This window comes from Neolamprologus brichardi, chromosome 12 (genome assembly GCF_056152115.1).
Source record: "Neolamprologus brichardi isolate AB-2024 chromosome 12, ASM5615211v1, whole genome shotgun sequence".
Taxonomy (NCBI): Eukaryota; Metazoa; Chordata; class Actinopteri; order Cichliformes; family Cichlidae; genus Neolamprologus; species Neolamprologus brichardi.
In genome coordinates this window covers 32,448,851-32,463,220 of record NC_142115.1, presented here as the reverse complement: position 1 = coordinate 32,463,220, position 14,370 = coordinate 32,448,851, and the positions used below count along the sequence as shown (strand labels likewise).

The 14,370-nt window shown below is 40.5% G+C and overlaps 1 protein-coding gene across 2 annotated transcripts; it reads left to right on the top strand.

Moving 5' to 3' along the window:
• The first annotated feature begins 191 nt into the window (after positions 1-191).
• Positions 192-14,370, top strand: si:dkey-13n15.2 (protein transport protein Sec24C). Of its 2 annotated transcripts, none has more exons than XM_087849402.1 (21): positions 192-413; positions 727-1,410; positions 1,504-1,562; positions 1,844-1,897; positions 2,193-2,304; positions 2,447-2,574; positions 2,708-2,843; positions 4,065-4,174; positions 4,283-4,395; positions 4,476-4,664; positions 6,142-6,238; positions 6,357-6,455; positions 6,581-6,748; positions 7,271-7,367; positions 7,447-7,595; positions 7,773-7,911; positions 9,341-9,462; positions 9,583-9,762; positions 11,004-11,201; positions 13,259-13,348; positions 13,857-14,370. In XM_087849402.1, exons 2-21 carry the CDS (start codon positions 774-776, stop codon positions 13,995-13,997), a joined length of 3,018 nt encoding a protein of 1,005 aa, XP_087705528.1. In that variant the 5' UTR covers positions 192-413; positions 727-773; the 3' UTR covers positions 13,998-14,370. The 2 variants fall into 2 exon arrangements, with proteins under 2 accessions (XP_087705528.1, XP_087705527.1); XM_087849401.1 differs by having other exon boundaries at positions 11,004-11,256.

Here is a 14,370-nt window from a genome sequence, read left to right as displayed (position 1 = left end):
AGAATTAGCAGCTATTTTTAAATTATTTAAATAAATGTGCAATAATCTGAAATTCAGCACAGATGATATAGTATAGAAAACATTTTCATCTAGTCCCATTGTATAACTCCAAATTAGTAACCGAATTAAATATGTACGTTTTGGAGGCTTTTACTGTGAAAGAACATACGGAAACGTGAGACTTTCCAGCGTGATGACGCTTCCATTCCAGTGAGGCTCAGGTGTATAACGAGAACCGGGGATGCTGGAGCTACTAACAAACGCTTACAAAACTACTATTATCGCATTCGTGCATTTTTCTACATTTTAATATAACGTAAAGCATTTCGCTTCCGGTGTAGGTGAGGCGAAAATGAGGACGCAAATGTTCAAGTGCTGCATGCGGAGCCCGCCGTTTCCTTTGATGTCCGAGGGTATTAAGTCTTTTATAACCGAATATCAATTTGTTTCTTGAGTCATTGGTGTTTTATCTCATCATGTTTGCTTATGTGTACTGTTACTGATCTGTTTCATGATCATGTAGATCCGGTGCTATCCGAAGGACAGCTAGCGGTTATGTAGACTCGACAGTTTCTGCTAAAATTTGCTTAAAAATCATAGAAACTGAACTTATAGCGAAAAATCTGTTTTTGAAAATGCAACATATTCCAAAATGTAGCATGTGTCAGTGGAGAGCGCAGGATCACATTACAACCCTCCTGATATATTTTACTGTTTTCTCTTTAGGTAACGCCTCCAAAGAGAAATACACCTATCAGTGATGGTTATGGAGCATGATGGACGTCCCCTCAGCCAATCAGAGCCAGACACCCTGCCAGCCGTGGGCGGGTCAGAAGGACTGGTCCACAGCTTCACCTCCAAGACACCTCTTTAACCCTCTGCCCAGCTTTCAGCATCTCAACCTGATGTCTCCTTCTGATTACACTCCCTGCTACAACCACCTCCAGATGTCCAGCTCCAGCTTCCAGAGAGACTTCACTGCATTTTCACCCAATAACAACAATCCTCATAGCAGCTTGTTACATGTTAATAACACCAACCACAGTGTGCAGCCAGTCATTCCTGATGTTTCAGCCACGATTCCAGCTGCAAGCCGAGGAAGTAACATGAATGAAGACATTCATCCTTGTGACACCCAATGGACATCACTTCATTCCCCTCACAACCCTTACCAAGCTGTAGCTCAACATTTCCAGCATCCCTACACACAGCAGGATTTAGTAAATGGACCTCAGTCACCACATCAAAATCATTTGCCCATTAGGCCTCCATTATATGGAAACGAGAGTCCACAGTGTATACCTCAGCCTGGATTTGAGGGAGCATCTGCAGTATGTACTCACAATCATGCCTCGCCCACCTCTCCCATCCAACAGCAGCCTCAGTGGACACTTCCAGCACACTCTGGAGGTGAGTTCATTAATATTAATCAGATGTCACGTGCTGTAGTGTGAATAAAAATAGACCACTTATTACTATTCTGGATCTCCCCTTTCTCCCCAGAAAACATAAACCAGTTTGTTCCCACTGCAGCTGCACAGGTCAAAAGCTTCACACCTCAGGTGAGGAAACATCTAATATTAAATATGCATATATATAATTCTAATAATTTAAAGCGAAATAATCTCTTAGTCTTTAGAACCCCATAAATTTAAGGAAGTTGTTTATAAGTTTCTAACATTATAAGCTAACTTCTTCATGTGTGTTTACTCTGCTGTAAAACTGAGGAACCTTTATTCTTTCAGAATCAGAAAATAGGTTGAACATCAGCTCGTGTTGACTCTGTTATCACCTGTGTGTCATCTTAGCTGTGAGAATGAGCTTTTACGTTTCCTCTCTGCAGTCTCCTAACTCTGAATCTCGTTATGGTCTGGACCCAGAGCTCCTGCCTAGCGCTGTAAGTTCTTTTATCCTCTTACCTTTCTGTCTTTTCCTAACTAACTCCTGTCTGCTCCTTTAAAGTGAAGAACAATTTTCTCTTCAACTTCTCTCAGGCTTTTAGTCTGAAGGACGATGCATGTTCTCTCTAATATGTCTAATGTCCATTAATGTAAAGTATCGTTAACTATTTCTGCTTTTTTCTTTTGCAGCTTAGTATTTATCCTTAATTCCATGCATTTACACGTATATGTCTTTCCTCTGAAATGTTAACATATTCTTGCTTCCACCTCTTGTTTCTCTCTTGGCTTTAGGTGAAGGTGATGATGGAAGACAAGGCTGAGTGGGAGGGGAAGGTTTTTACCTCTGAGCCTTTTTCCAGTCTTCCTCCATTGGCAACTACTTCCTGTATCGTAGAGGACAGAGGTGAACACACACAAAACTGTCTGTATTCCTAAATTTATTTTATCCAGCACTCTGGTTGCAGATGGCATATTCACCAGTGCATCACCATTACTTAAAACCTGCATCCCATCTGTGATCCTCTGTGTGTTTATCTCTGTTGTAGGTAATGCAAGTCCTTTTGCCATCCGCTCCACTTCGTACTGTGTGCCCTGTGAGGGTCAGGCTGCTCTGCTTAGCCGTCTGCCGCTGGGCGCTCTGATCACCCCTCTGGTAAAACAAAGTGCTGAAGAGGTTAGTTTCTCGCTGCTCAGTTTGCTTCATATTCTGTTAAAAATGGAGATGAAACTACAATACCGTTGCTACAATTAACTAATATGACATTTAGATATTAGATGCATTAAATGTGTTTGTTTGTTGCCTCTAGAAGCCTCTCCCACTGTGCAAAGAGACAGAGTGTGTTGTGGGCTGTGGCGGGTGTGGAGCTTCCATGTGTCCAGCGATGGGCTGGCAGGATTGTGGTCAAAGGTTTTACTGCCCCTTCTGTGGCAAACTCAGTGAAGGTAAGATTTAACAGAGAGAAGGTAAACTCACAAATACCAAAAATACAAAAAAAACCCTAATTTGATTCAATATAAATACAGTAAACTTCATCTATGCAGTAGTTATGTGGTCTAGGGCTGTTCGATTATCGGATGACGATATAAAAACGTCTATCGTTTGATTTTACGCTATCGTTTGTTTTGTGGTGTCGCAAAATAAACTGTTTACGACAATATTTTTTCATGTTTTGATGGTCACTGTAGTGGATATATTCATTTCTTAAAGTTCTCTCTTATATTTAATATAACCACTACTGACGGACAAGCGCCTGTTTTTATGCGTTGTGGTTAGCAACAAGGATGGTAACACCATCGTGTGTCTGCTTGTTTATGTTCCACATAAACCTTTCACAATAAAGTTCAAGATCCTGTTGAGACTTTTCAAAATAAACTGAATCACGTGAAAGAGCAGATTATTTACGGATGTAAATTTTTTACAGAAGTAAAAAAGAGCCGCCAGGTGCTAAAAAATAAACCTTAGACTCAAACGTTAGAACAGGCTTTTTCCCGCAGCACGCCGTGTAATAAATACTCACAAAGAAAACGGCGGGCGTTACAACTTATGTCTAAAAATGTATCGTTTCATGCATCGGTTAAAACACTCGACTCCAGGTACACGACGCCCAGCTGGAAACACTTCCCGCAAGTCGAGCTGCCCGAGATTCACAGAATTTACAGAAAATGTTACATTTTTGTAATTTATATCGTTATTGGGATGATAGAATTCTTATATCGGGATATGAGATTTTGGTCATATCGCACAGCCCTAATGTGGTCTGTACAAACACTGAGGTCAGTCGTGTATTCCAGGGGTCGAGCTCAATAATAAAGGAGGCAGAACATTTGTAGTCATTGTCCCAAGGCTCTGGCCCTTTAACTCCTTCCTTTACTTTAAATTAAATTAAATTTGTACTGTCATTTGTTTTCTTTAATAGTTTGTTTTTTAGCAACTTTTTCTACACTGTACTGTTTATTAACAGAAAAATATTTTGTGTCTTTTTGACCTGAAGACTTTATGGATTTATGGAACGTACTTGTTTGAGTGAAAATACTTAAAATATTGGTGGAATGAAGACAAGTAAGAAGTTTAAAAGCCATTTCAGTGTATTGAACTGCTGTGGACAAACTGAGTGTAGTTTGTTGTATTTTGCTGCAGTTTGTCTGTCTTCTCTTGTGTTTCAGTACCATGGCAGCACTACCAGCCTACCAATGGTGTGAACGGGGTTCGGGTCGATAAGGAGAAGAGGCCTGAACTCAGCACGGGGTCATATGAAATCCTCAATTCTCAGAAGGTTACCCATTTACAGTTTTGTTTGCACGTTGATGATCATTAGCTGCTCTTGAAAACAGGCTTTGTGAAATTTAAGTACAACTGTGACACGCTTGTCATATTGTTTCAGGGGGAAGCTGCTGCACTCCTTCTAGCCATAGATGTGTCTGTCTCAGCACTGAGAGGAGGACACTTGGAATTTGTAACACAACAAATACAAATGCTGCTTAACTCTATGAACAGGTAAAACAGTGTTCAGTAATATTCCTGTGCAATTTTGATAAATCCTGGTTTGTCTTTAAGGTTTCATCCGGTGTGTTTAGGGAGGATGGTGATGCTTTAGATGTCCGTGTTGGTTTGATGACGTATGACAGCAGGATCCACCTCTACGACCTCAGTCCTGAACTGTCCCGCCCACACATGCTGGTCATCACAGAGACAGAAGACCTGCAGCTTCCTGTGAGGGAGGGACTTCTGGTGCCCCTCAAAGACTGTATCAGCAGCATCGACAGGTAACAGAGATGATGACAGTTTTTTCAGATGTATTTTGCAGAGTCTGTATGACGAACTGATGCAGTGGTACTACTTTGTTCATATCAGTGTTTCATGTTTCACTCTTTCAAGTAATATTCTATCTTTTATTGGTAGCAAAGCAGGCAATCTGCACAGGCAACCACAACGTTTGAGGTCCATGTTGATAAAGAGCTGTGGAATTTGGCACATTTGTCACAGTTACTCCCCTGATCTCATTCAGTGGCCTTGACCACTGTGGTGCCACAAATGCTGCAGTCACTATAGTGAAAACACTGGCTGGAGACTATAGAATAGGCAAAATAATGTATGCAATGAACCTGCAATCGTGTTGCCTTTGAAATGATTGCTTCAAACACAGGTACCAGGTCTGCGACCATGTGGGGTCAAGCTGGCATTTACATGCAGGCTGTTTCTGATAATGCAGCAATTAACTTGACCCATCACAAACAGGCGAACTCTGTCTTATTTCCATTTTATTTCTCACCTTTCCTCGTTTACAAAAATTAAACTCATGAGCTGTTTTTATGGCTTAATAAGGTAGATAATAGCCCTATTACCCTAATAACCCTAACCCATGGTAGTTAGGGGTGGGGGAAAAAATCGATACTGTGTAGTATTGTGATATTTTGTTTGCTAATAATGTATCGATACAGGGACAGCAGAAATCGATATTTTGTTACAAAAAAGGTTTTTGTGCTCTGACTTCAGAGCATGTTGATCCTTTTTCTGAGCAAGAATCCTGACATTCCTTCACTGTCCAAATGTGTTTAACTTTTTTTTTGGCAGCAATAAACATGACAGTTTACTTATTTTCATTTAAGACATGTTTTATTTTAATTAAGTTTAAACTTTTTTATTTAATGTAAAATTATATTTTGTTTTAATTTACTTTCAAATTCTTCAGTTGCTGAAGGGGCTGCATAGTTTTCATAAACTGCATAGTTCAGAATAGCTATAATTGTACCAGATGGTTGCGTTCAAGTTGGACTAGACTGTAATACAAACCGTTCAGTTTGTCAACAATAAAACTGAAATGAGAGAAAGACTGAGTGTGAGACTTTGATATTAGATAAAATGAATATTGATAAAGTTTACCTTTATGTACAGAATCTGAATATCGCAAAATATTTTTTAAAAATTGCAATAATATCGTATCGTGCGTTAAGTATTGTGATAATATCGTATCGTGGGATGTATGGTGATTCCCACCTCTAATGGTAGTCATGTTTTTAGGAAAACAATGCTAGTATGCTAATTGCCACAAAACCCTGGCAGGCAGGCGGTTAGGTGTCATTTACATTCAAGTTTGTTAATGCACTTACTTAGAAAGTCACCCAGGAATTTCAAATTGATACCATAAGTGCATCTACTCGGAGGCTGATTGGTAGTAAGTATAGTCTTGTCTTGATGTCTTTTATGAGTTTCACAATCTGTTTGTCTCTGTTCTTCATGCAGCGTGTTACAACTTGTTCCTCAGTTCAACACAGAAGGAACTGACTCCGGTGGAGTTCCCATGGAGCTGCCTGTCAAAGCTGGACTTGCTGTACTACAGGTTTGGCATAACTGCACTAAACTTCATTAGGCTAAATGTCACAATTAAAGGTTTTTCTTTGTGCGATGTGGCTGCATTAAATATTGATAAAATCATAATTGACTGTATTACAAACTAGGGTCTGGGTTGTCCTGGCAAGCTGCTGATCTTCCATACTACCTCTCTGATAGAGACTGGACACACAAGCTCAGGCTTCTTTGGCACCAACAAACCAAAGGTAGACTATCTCAGTGCTATACGGTGTAAACACCTGTGGGTACCAGGGTCGCAATGTAACCGTTGAACTCATCCTTTGGCGAATGACCACTCTCCGTATGTTTCTTTCTCCTCCCCCTCCCACAGTCCATCTTTCAGCCATCAGAACAGGCCGTGTCAGTGGTCAAGGAGTGCGTCGGTCAGGGATGTGGTGTTCATCTGTTTGTCCTCTCTCACCAAGATGTGGGTGGGGCTTGGCCAGGCGACATTCCATATTTGACAGGTGGAGCTCTGCACACTTACAGCCACCTCCAGGTAAATCAGCAGCTTTTCCTACTGTTTCACTGAGAATTCCACAAATGAAATGGTTAAAATCCTGGATGTTGAATAATACTGAATTAAGTGATGGTTGTAAACACAGCAACATCAAACATGGCATATTTATAACCATGAAGGTTGTCACATGGGAGATACAGTAACAAAAAATGACACTACACTCCAGTCCAGCTCAATTTGAAGCCTGCAGCCTGCAGTTAGTTATCCTAATGGGGCGACAAATTACATTCTGCTTCACTCTTACAAATCTTGTTTAAAATGTGTGTAAATACATGTGACAAATTGTGCTTTTTAAACCAAGAATAAAAACAGGAAGTCTAGATTCTTACATCAGCAGACAAGCAGATGGAGCTAGAAAAAAGTCATTCGGAGAAAATTAAAGAGGCCATCAGATTTATCAGCACTGCACGAGGTCTTTTATCTGTATCTGTATAATGACGATTTGGAAAATGTTTTGTGAGGTCTGGTTGTAAACTGGTATCTTTTTTATATGCTCCACAGGGAGAATTGGACAGAGAGCGTTTCAGCACTGATCTAAAGAGGACTGTAGAGACGCACACAGGCTACAAGGCTGAGCTCAGGATATTTGTCAGCAAAGGTGAGATTTATTTCTTAGTTAAGATTTTGCAGGGAGTGCTCTGCAGAAATGCTTCCATCACTTGTACGCGTCTCACTAGATTTACGCGTGTCCGGCTGTTACGGGCTGTTTGTTCCTGGTTCTAACCCTGGACGTGTCACCTTGGCCACCCTCGACACGTGGACCACACTGGCTGTGGAGCTCGCACACACCAGAGCTCTGGATGAGACGAGGGGCGTAGCCATACAGGTGCGTCTGTCATTTAAATCCATTATAGTGACAATTTTAAAGCTTTTTTGCTGATGTAGTTTACAAATAAGGTGATATCGATGTATCGATGAAACGGTAACTGCTCATACTGGGAACCAGTTTACATGTTAGCTGTACACTAAACCTGTTTTTTTTTCCTTTTGTCCTGTGTGTCAGGTTGTTTTATCTTACACCCTCCAGACAGGAGACCGGAGGACCAGGGTTCACACTCTGACCCTGCGGTGCTCGCGTCAGCTGCAGGACACCTTTCGTCACTACCAGGCCCAAACACTACTCACCTTCTACTGCAAGAAGAGTAAGGAGTTTGCACTGTTCACGGGTAGACTGTTAGAGCTGTCTTTGATCTTTTCTAACTTTATAACAATATAAATTATATTGCGTGACAAAATCTGCCTACACACAAGTTAAAGGAAGGAGTCCTGCTGGGATTTCAGCTCTACTTTCATGTAATATGAAGACTCAGAGAGCTGCCGCCTTCTGACACTCGATAGAGGTGGGAATCACCATACATCCCACGATACGATATTATCACAATACTTAACGCACGATACGATATTATTGATTTTTATAAATATTTTGCGATATTCAGATTCTGTACATAAAGGTAAACTTTATCAATATTCATTTTATCTAATATCAAAGTCTCACACTCAGTCTTTCTCTCATTTCAGTTTTATTGTTGACAAACTGAACGGTTTGTATTACAGTCTAGTCCAACTTAACTGAATGCAACTATCTGGTACAATTATAGCTATTCTGAACTATGCAATTTATGAAAACTATGCAGCCCCTTCAGCAACTGAAGAATTTTAAAGTAAATTAAAACAAAATATAATTTTACATTAAATAAAAAAGTTTAAACTTAATTAAAATAAAACATGTCTTAAATGAAAATAAGTAAACTGTCATGTTTATTGCTGCCAAAAAAAAAGTTAAACACATTTGGACAGTGAAGGAATGTCAGGATTCTTGCTCAGAAAAAGGATCAACATGCTCTGAAGTCAGAGCACAAAAACCTTTTTTGTAACAAAATATCGATTTCTGCTGTCCCTGTATCGATACATTATTAGCAAACAAAATATCACCATACTACACAGTATCGATTTTTTTCCCCACCCCTATCACTCGGTAAACAGAACAGGAGCAGAGCAGAGAGCAACACCAAGGAAACGAAAGTCAGCTTTTAAACAGCTTTCTGCTTTTTAAGATGAATAAATAACTAAATCCTTAAAGTGAACAAATATTCAAATACTAAAATATTTAGGTAAATATTTAGGTGAGTCAATCCTAAACATAATGAAAATTGCATGAAAACCTGAAATTAATCAATATACAATTAACTGCGCTCAATAATCTGTAATATTTTTTTATATTATTATTATTAATAAAAATATGACGTCATTAAAACCACCTATCTCGTGCTATTAATCATCTGTTTGCCAGTTTTATTTGGGGGTTTTTGTAAGTCTGTGCAATAGTAAGTTTATCTCTTTAAAAGCTTATTGGTTATTACAGTCTCTCATGTGGCCCCTTGGTAAAATTATTTACTCGCCCCTGTAAACTGACGGCATTTACACTGAGGTCTGAATGAAGCTTGATGTAAAGATTCTGAGGTATTGATGTTGTCTTCTCTTCTTTTAATAAAAGCATCAACATCCCCATAAATATTGACATCTGAAGCTACCAAATGATATTCAAATGATGCCTTCGTTCTGTCTGGTCAGTGTACTGTGCAGTACAGGAGCGCCCCCTGCAGGAGCTGAGGGAGGAGCTGCAGACGGAGGTTACGGAAGCGCTGGCGTCCTATCGAAAACACTGCTGCTCTGCTTCAGTGTCCGCGGGGCAGGTGAGAACATTGCGCACACATGTACGTTAATGCCGCTGTTTATGGTTTTATTATATTGCACGTAGTTGAATTGTTTTGAATCTTGCTGACCATCCGTACTGCACTGTGTGCGTCCTGTAGCTGGTTCTTCCTCAGTATCTGCGAGCTCTTCCTGTTTACATCAACAGCCTGAGGAAGAGTGAAGTGCTGCTGCCAGGCTTGAGGAGCTCCATCCATCAGCGCCTGCAGCGGCGTTGCCAGGTGCTGCGCATGGACACCTGCAGCACTGCCACACACTTCTACCCTCTGCTGCTGCCTCTGGTCAGTGCCATCAACACATGGGAGTTTGTCTTACATGTCTTTATTCTGTTAAATAAGGGTGTTGTTGATCAGAGTGACACTAATATGTCAGGATAAAGTTGCGATGAAGTAACTTCAAAATAGTGTCAGATGCTCATTCTGATGAAGCAGAGAGAAATGGTTAGAATTTATGCTCACATGTCGTGATGAGATATTCTAAAAGCAAGAAGAATTTATTCTTATGGTACAATAAGCATCACTAGCTGTATTAAAAATTACTTTATTTATTTTTAATTGTATCATTACAGTGATTTTTAAATATATATTTAAATGCAGTGAGGTTTCAGCAGAAAAACTGGCTGCACAGTTTAGGCTATGCAGATTTTTCTATGCGTTTGCACCTTTCGTCCACACGTAAACGGCGTTTTTGGTCAATGAAAACGGAGATTTTAAAAACTCCAGCCAGGGTGGATATTTTTGAAAACATTTACGTGTGGACGAGAAAAACGGAGAAAACACAGCGTCAAAAGTGTGCGCAGTTTTTGACGTCACAGTGTGCGCCACGTTATTGTTTCGGTGAAATGAATTTCTACAATACTGTTACTGTTAATTGTACTCTCTGCAGTGTTTAAATGCTTACATATACACACACAGTTACTGTCCCTCCACACATACGACTCGGTTCTGCTTCTATGCCCCAGCTTTGTTTACTTTTTCCCACCGAGGCTTCTAGACTTCTGATTGGCCAACATTTCTGCACGGTTAGGAATATATCGCCACCTGTTGCTTTGGCATGTTCCTAGCAGCGTGTGGACGGGATTATTTTTTAAAACGAAAAACGGAAAATCTCAGTTTTCAAAAATACCCGTGTACATGTGGACATAGCCTTAAATTCTCATTCATAAAACGAAAGGAGAAAGAGAAAGGATTGATTTCCTGTTACATGTAGCAAACTATTGTCTATTTTAAGAACAGAGTGCAGTTACAGCCCGGCAGCACAGGCCACGGTGCTGATGAGTCATTGACAAACTAGTATTTCTCTAGCCCTGCATTAGTGGTGAACTTTGACCTCTTTTTCCATTGAACAAGTCAGCATAGAGATTGCGCTTAAAATAGCAACGCTATGTATTTAGTAAGTGATTGCTCCCTTTAAATAGTCGCCATTAGCTTAGCCTTTGCACCATTGGACAGTTCCACTTGTGCCATTTTGAGCTTTGAAGACTTTTACTAAATTCAGCTTTTCATTCCTCCGTCACCTGCAGCCTTTATCAACTGACGGCTCCAACCCTCCGAAACCAGAGGAGGCACTGCGCTGCTCTGCAGCTAGCCTGGAGCCCAGAGGTCTTTATTTGGTTCATACACCCCTCACGCTGCTGCTATGGGTGGGCACCCAAGTCCCAGCATGCACACTGGTTGAGCTCTTCAACACCAGCTGTTTTTCATCCCTGCCCTCTGGAGAGGTGAGGATTGAGGAAAGATATGGATGCATGGAAGAGATCATGTCAGATTTTAGTGGTATTTAAATTTTCTTTCTTTATGATGATAAATATATTTATTCCTTTACTGTAAATAAACTGTGATCACTATAATAACTGATTTACAGAGCAGAGCTTTGTTATTTTGATGGAAAGGGTCACAGAAGTCTAATCTAGTGTAATTTATGCTTTCATTTTTGATGTACTCATTAAAATGAGTCATATTTAATAACATTACATTTTCAAAAACAACTTAATTACAATAACATATACACAGAAAACACTATGCATTTATGAGGGCATGGAGATAAAAGAGAAGAGATACACCGTACGGTCGCTTCCCACGTCAACACCACATGAATCGGATGAATGATTTATTTTCTGCAGTTACAGCAGAGACTAAAGCGCTGCCTCGTCGTGCCTAAACAGGCAAACATGAACTAAAGGCACTGAAGCTGGCTGCTTATTTGAGTGAAATTAAATGTATCAAGGGAGGTTGCTGCAGAGGCAATGTTTTTTCAGTTTTACATCTTCACTGTTTTATTTCATTCTGACCGCTGAACCCTCGCTGAACCCCCTGCCCTCCTGGACACTAAAATTGCCGTCAACATTTCAGCTAATTTTATAGTTGGGCAATATTTCTCCCATGGAGGTGATCACAAGTCAAAAACCTCTGAGCGTGCAGCTTTCTAATCCTGCAACCACCTCACAGAGAGTGAAGAATGGGGTATCTGTTATAAGAGCACAGAGAAGATGAATAGAGATGCACACCGTGTGGTCACTTCCCGGTGGAGCAGCACATAAAGCAGAGATTTTTTAGCCCATTGTGACCGTGGAGGCCATTAAAGCAAAGCAGCCACCGTGTTAAAAAATAAACTAAATGCACTTAAACTGGAAGCTCGTCTGATCATCAGAGATTACTCCAGAAACAAATGCCATTCAGTGTAACATGAATGCTTGTCTAACCAGAGCTCACAGCATAATCATCTGGGTTGGGATGCACGCTCAATAATCCGAGTAAAACCCAGGAAAGTTGATTCTGTTTATCTGCATCGCTTTCACTCATCCGAGTGACTTCTTCAGTCTCAACTGACTGCAGGTTTCACGGCCTTTTAAACAGTACAGCTGCATAACAACCGAGACTATCACCACTGACTAACAATGAGCCGTGAGCTCAGTCTCTTTAAACGTATACTTTCTCGTCAATTCAGAGTTATTGAATCACATGACAGAGAAAACAAGTCGAAAAACTCCACACAGAAGGGCCCAGCTGTAACTTTAAATGTATGATTTAGTGTCTTTTCTGATAATTGAACTTGTCTGGACTCCACTAAAGAACCACCTAAGTTTCCTGATGAAATCCTGAAAAATGAGTGTCGTCCACACCAGGGTGCAGCTGCTTCACTCTATAAAACTTAGTGGCCACAGATGCACTCCAGGACCTTGAGGGAGGATTCAGCAGTGTCGTGTTGGATGTTAGGAGTAAGATAGACCACTGATGCTGCGAGCACTGTTTCTGACAGTCCTGCTTGTTTATTTAAAGGTGCAGTAGCTCACCATCAGTGTTAGTGAGCCTTTAGGTCATATTTCAAAATTCAGCCAGTGGTGGAAAATATCCAGTTTGCATGACTGAATTAACAAACAGTAAGGTCATCATCCTGTAATCATTTTAATATGTGTGTGTGGGGGAGGGAGTTTAACTGTCCTACTGTTGAGTCAGTAGATTGCAGTAAACTGCACAATGACAATAAAAAGCTCTAAGTCTCTCTAGATGTTAGTCAAAAGTGGCCAGAGTAAAAAGAAAAAACACAAAATCCCATAAAATTGTTAAATCTCAGCTCTTTTAGTAGAAAAAAGAAGGTAAAAAAAAAAGATTTTAAGTACATAAAGTGATGATTACTTTTGTTTGTAACAAAGTGCTATAAAAACACACCTATGAAAATGTCATCCACAAAGCAGTTTATGTGGAATGAGAAGTTCTTTTTTAAAAAAAATCTTTTTCAGGTGTTTCTTTTTAATTTTTGTTCCGTTTTTTCCTCCAGACCAAGCTGCCAGTTCTGGAAAACCATCTGTCCATCGGTATTCGATCCCTGATCAACACACTGAACTCAGGGACATCGTGCACCCGCAAGGTGAGCGGCTGTGTCAACTGCAGCCAAAGGCTGAGTTTATTTGTTTAGACAGCATCACCCCAGTATGATGACCTTATGTTACACATCTGCTGTCATCTCAGCGAGTTCAGTCCACATCTGTTCCCAGCTCTCATTTGAGCTATAAACCTGCACGCTGAGATACACTGCTTCTTTCAGGAATGGTGATGCCGTTTTGTACAGAATCAATCAGTAGGCAACAGTTTTGTAGGGTCTTATTTATTATCTGGAACATAAACTCCTCTGGAGAAGGTGAGTTATGTATCAGCTGCGAGCTGAAATCTTGCAAGAAAGTTTCCCTGCAGAGCCCGATGCCTTATTCACAGTAGCACCCTGTGATTTCAGGTCATAGACAGAGACGGGGTTAGCTGCAGAAACTCGTGTTTTGAGTCTTGGTGTGTATATGTAATTCAGCTGTGTACAGATTAGCACGACTTAAGACCGAAGACGCTTTCGAAAGCGTAACCTCCTGCGTATCGTTCTTTTTCAGCTGTGGGTGGTAAAGCAGGGCGACAGTTGCGAGGAGGCCCTGCAGCGCCACCTCGTGGAAGACAAGAGCCCCAATGGAGGCGCGTCCTACGCAGACTTCCTCTACCATCTCCACGTCAACTCTGTCCGCCTGCTGCAGTGACACACACACATATTTTCAGATGTGGATACAATGTCTTTAACACAAGACGAAACCACAGAGTATCCACCTCAAACACCAATCACAGGAGGAACAAAGCTCTCATACAGTAATGTAATCGAGTAATGAGGAAAGTCTATAGTCAGATATATAAGGAATACATGGAGACATTTCAAATGATGCAATATTTGATCTGTTCAAGGACTGCTGTGATATTATTTATGTTTGTGTGACTGTTCATTTATTCCTCTATCGTGGAAAGTCTCTAATCTTCGCCTGAGATTTTTGTGTACGTGTGTCTCAGTGTGTGTGCGATGCCCAGAATGTGTTTCTGTGCGAGAAATATGTTCAGTAAATAAATGAACTCAGTCAAGAA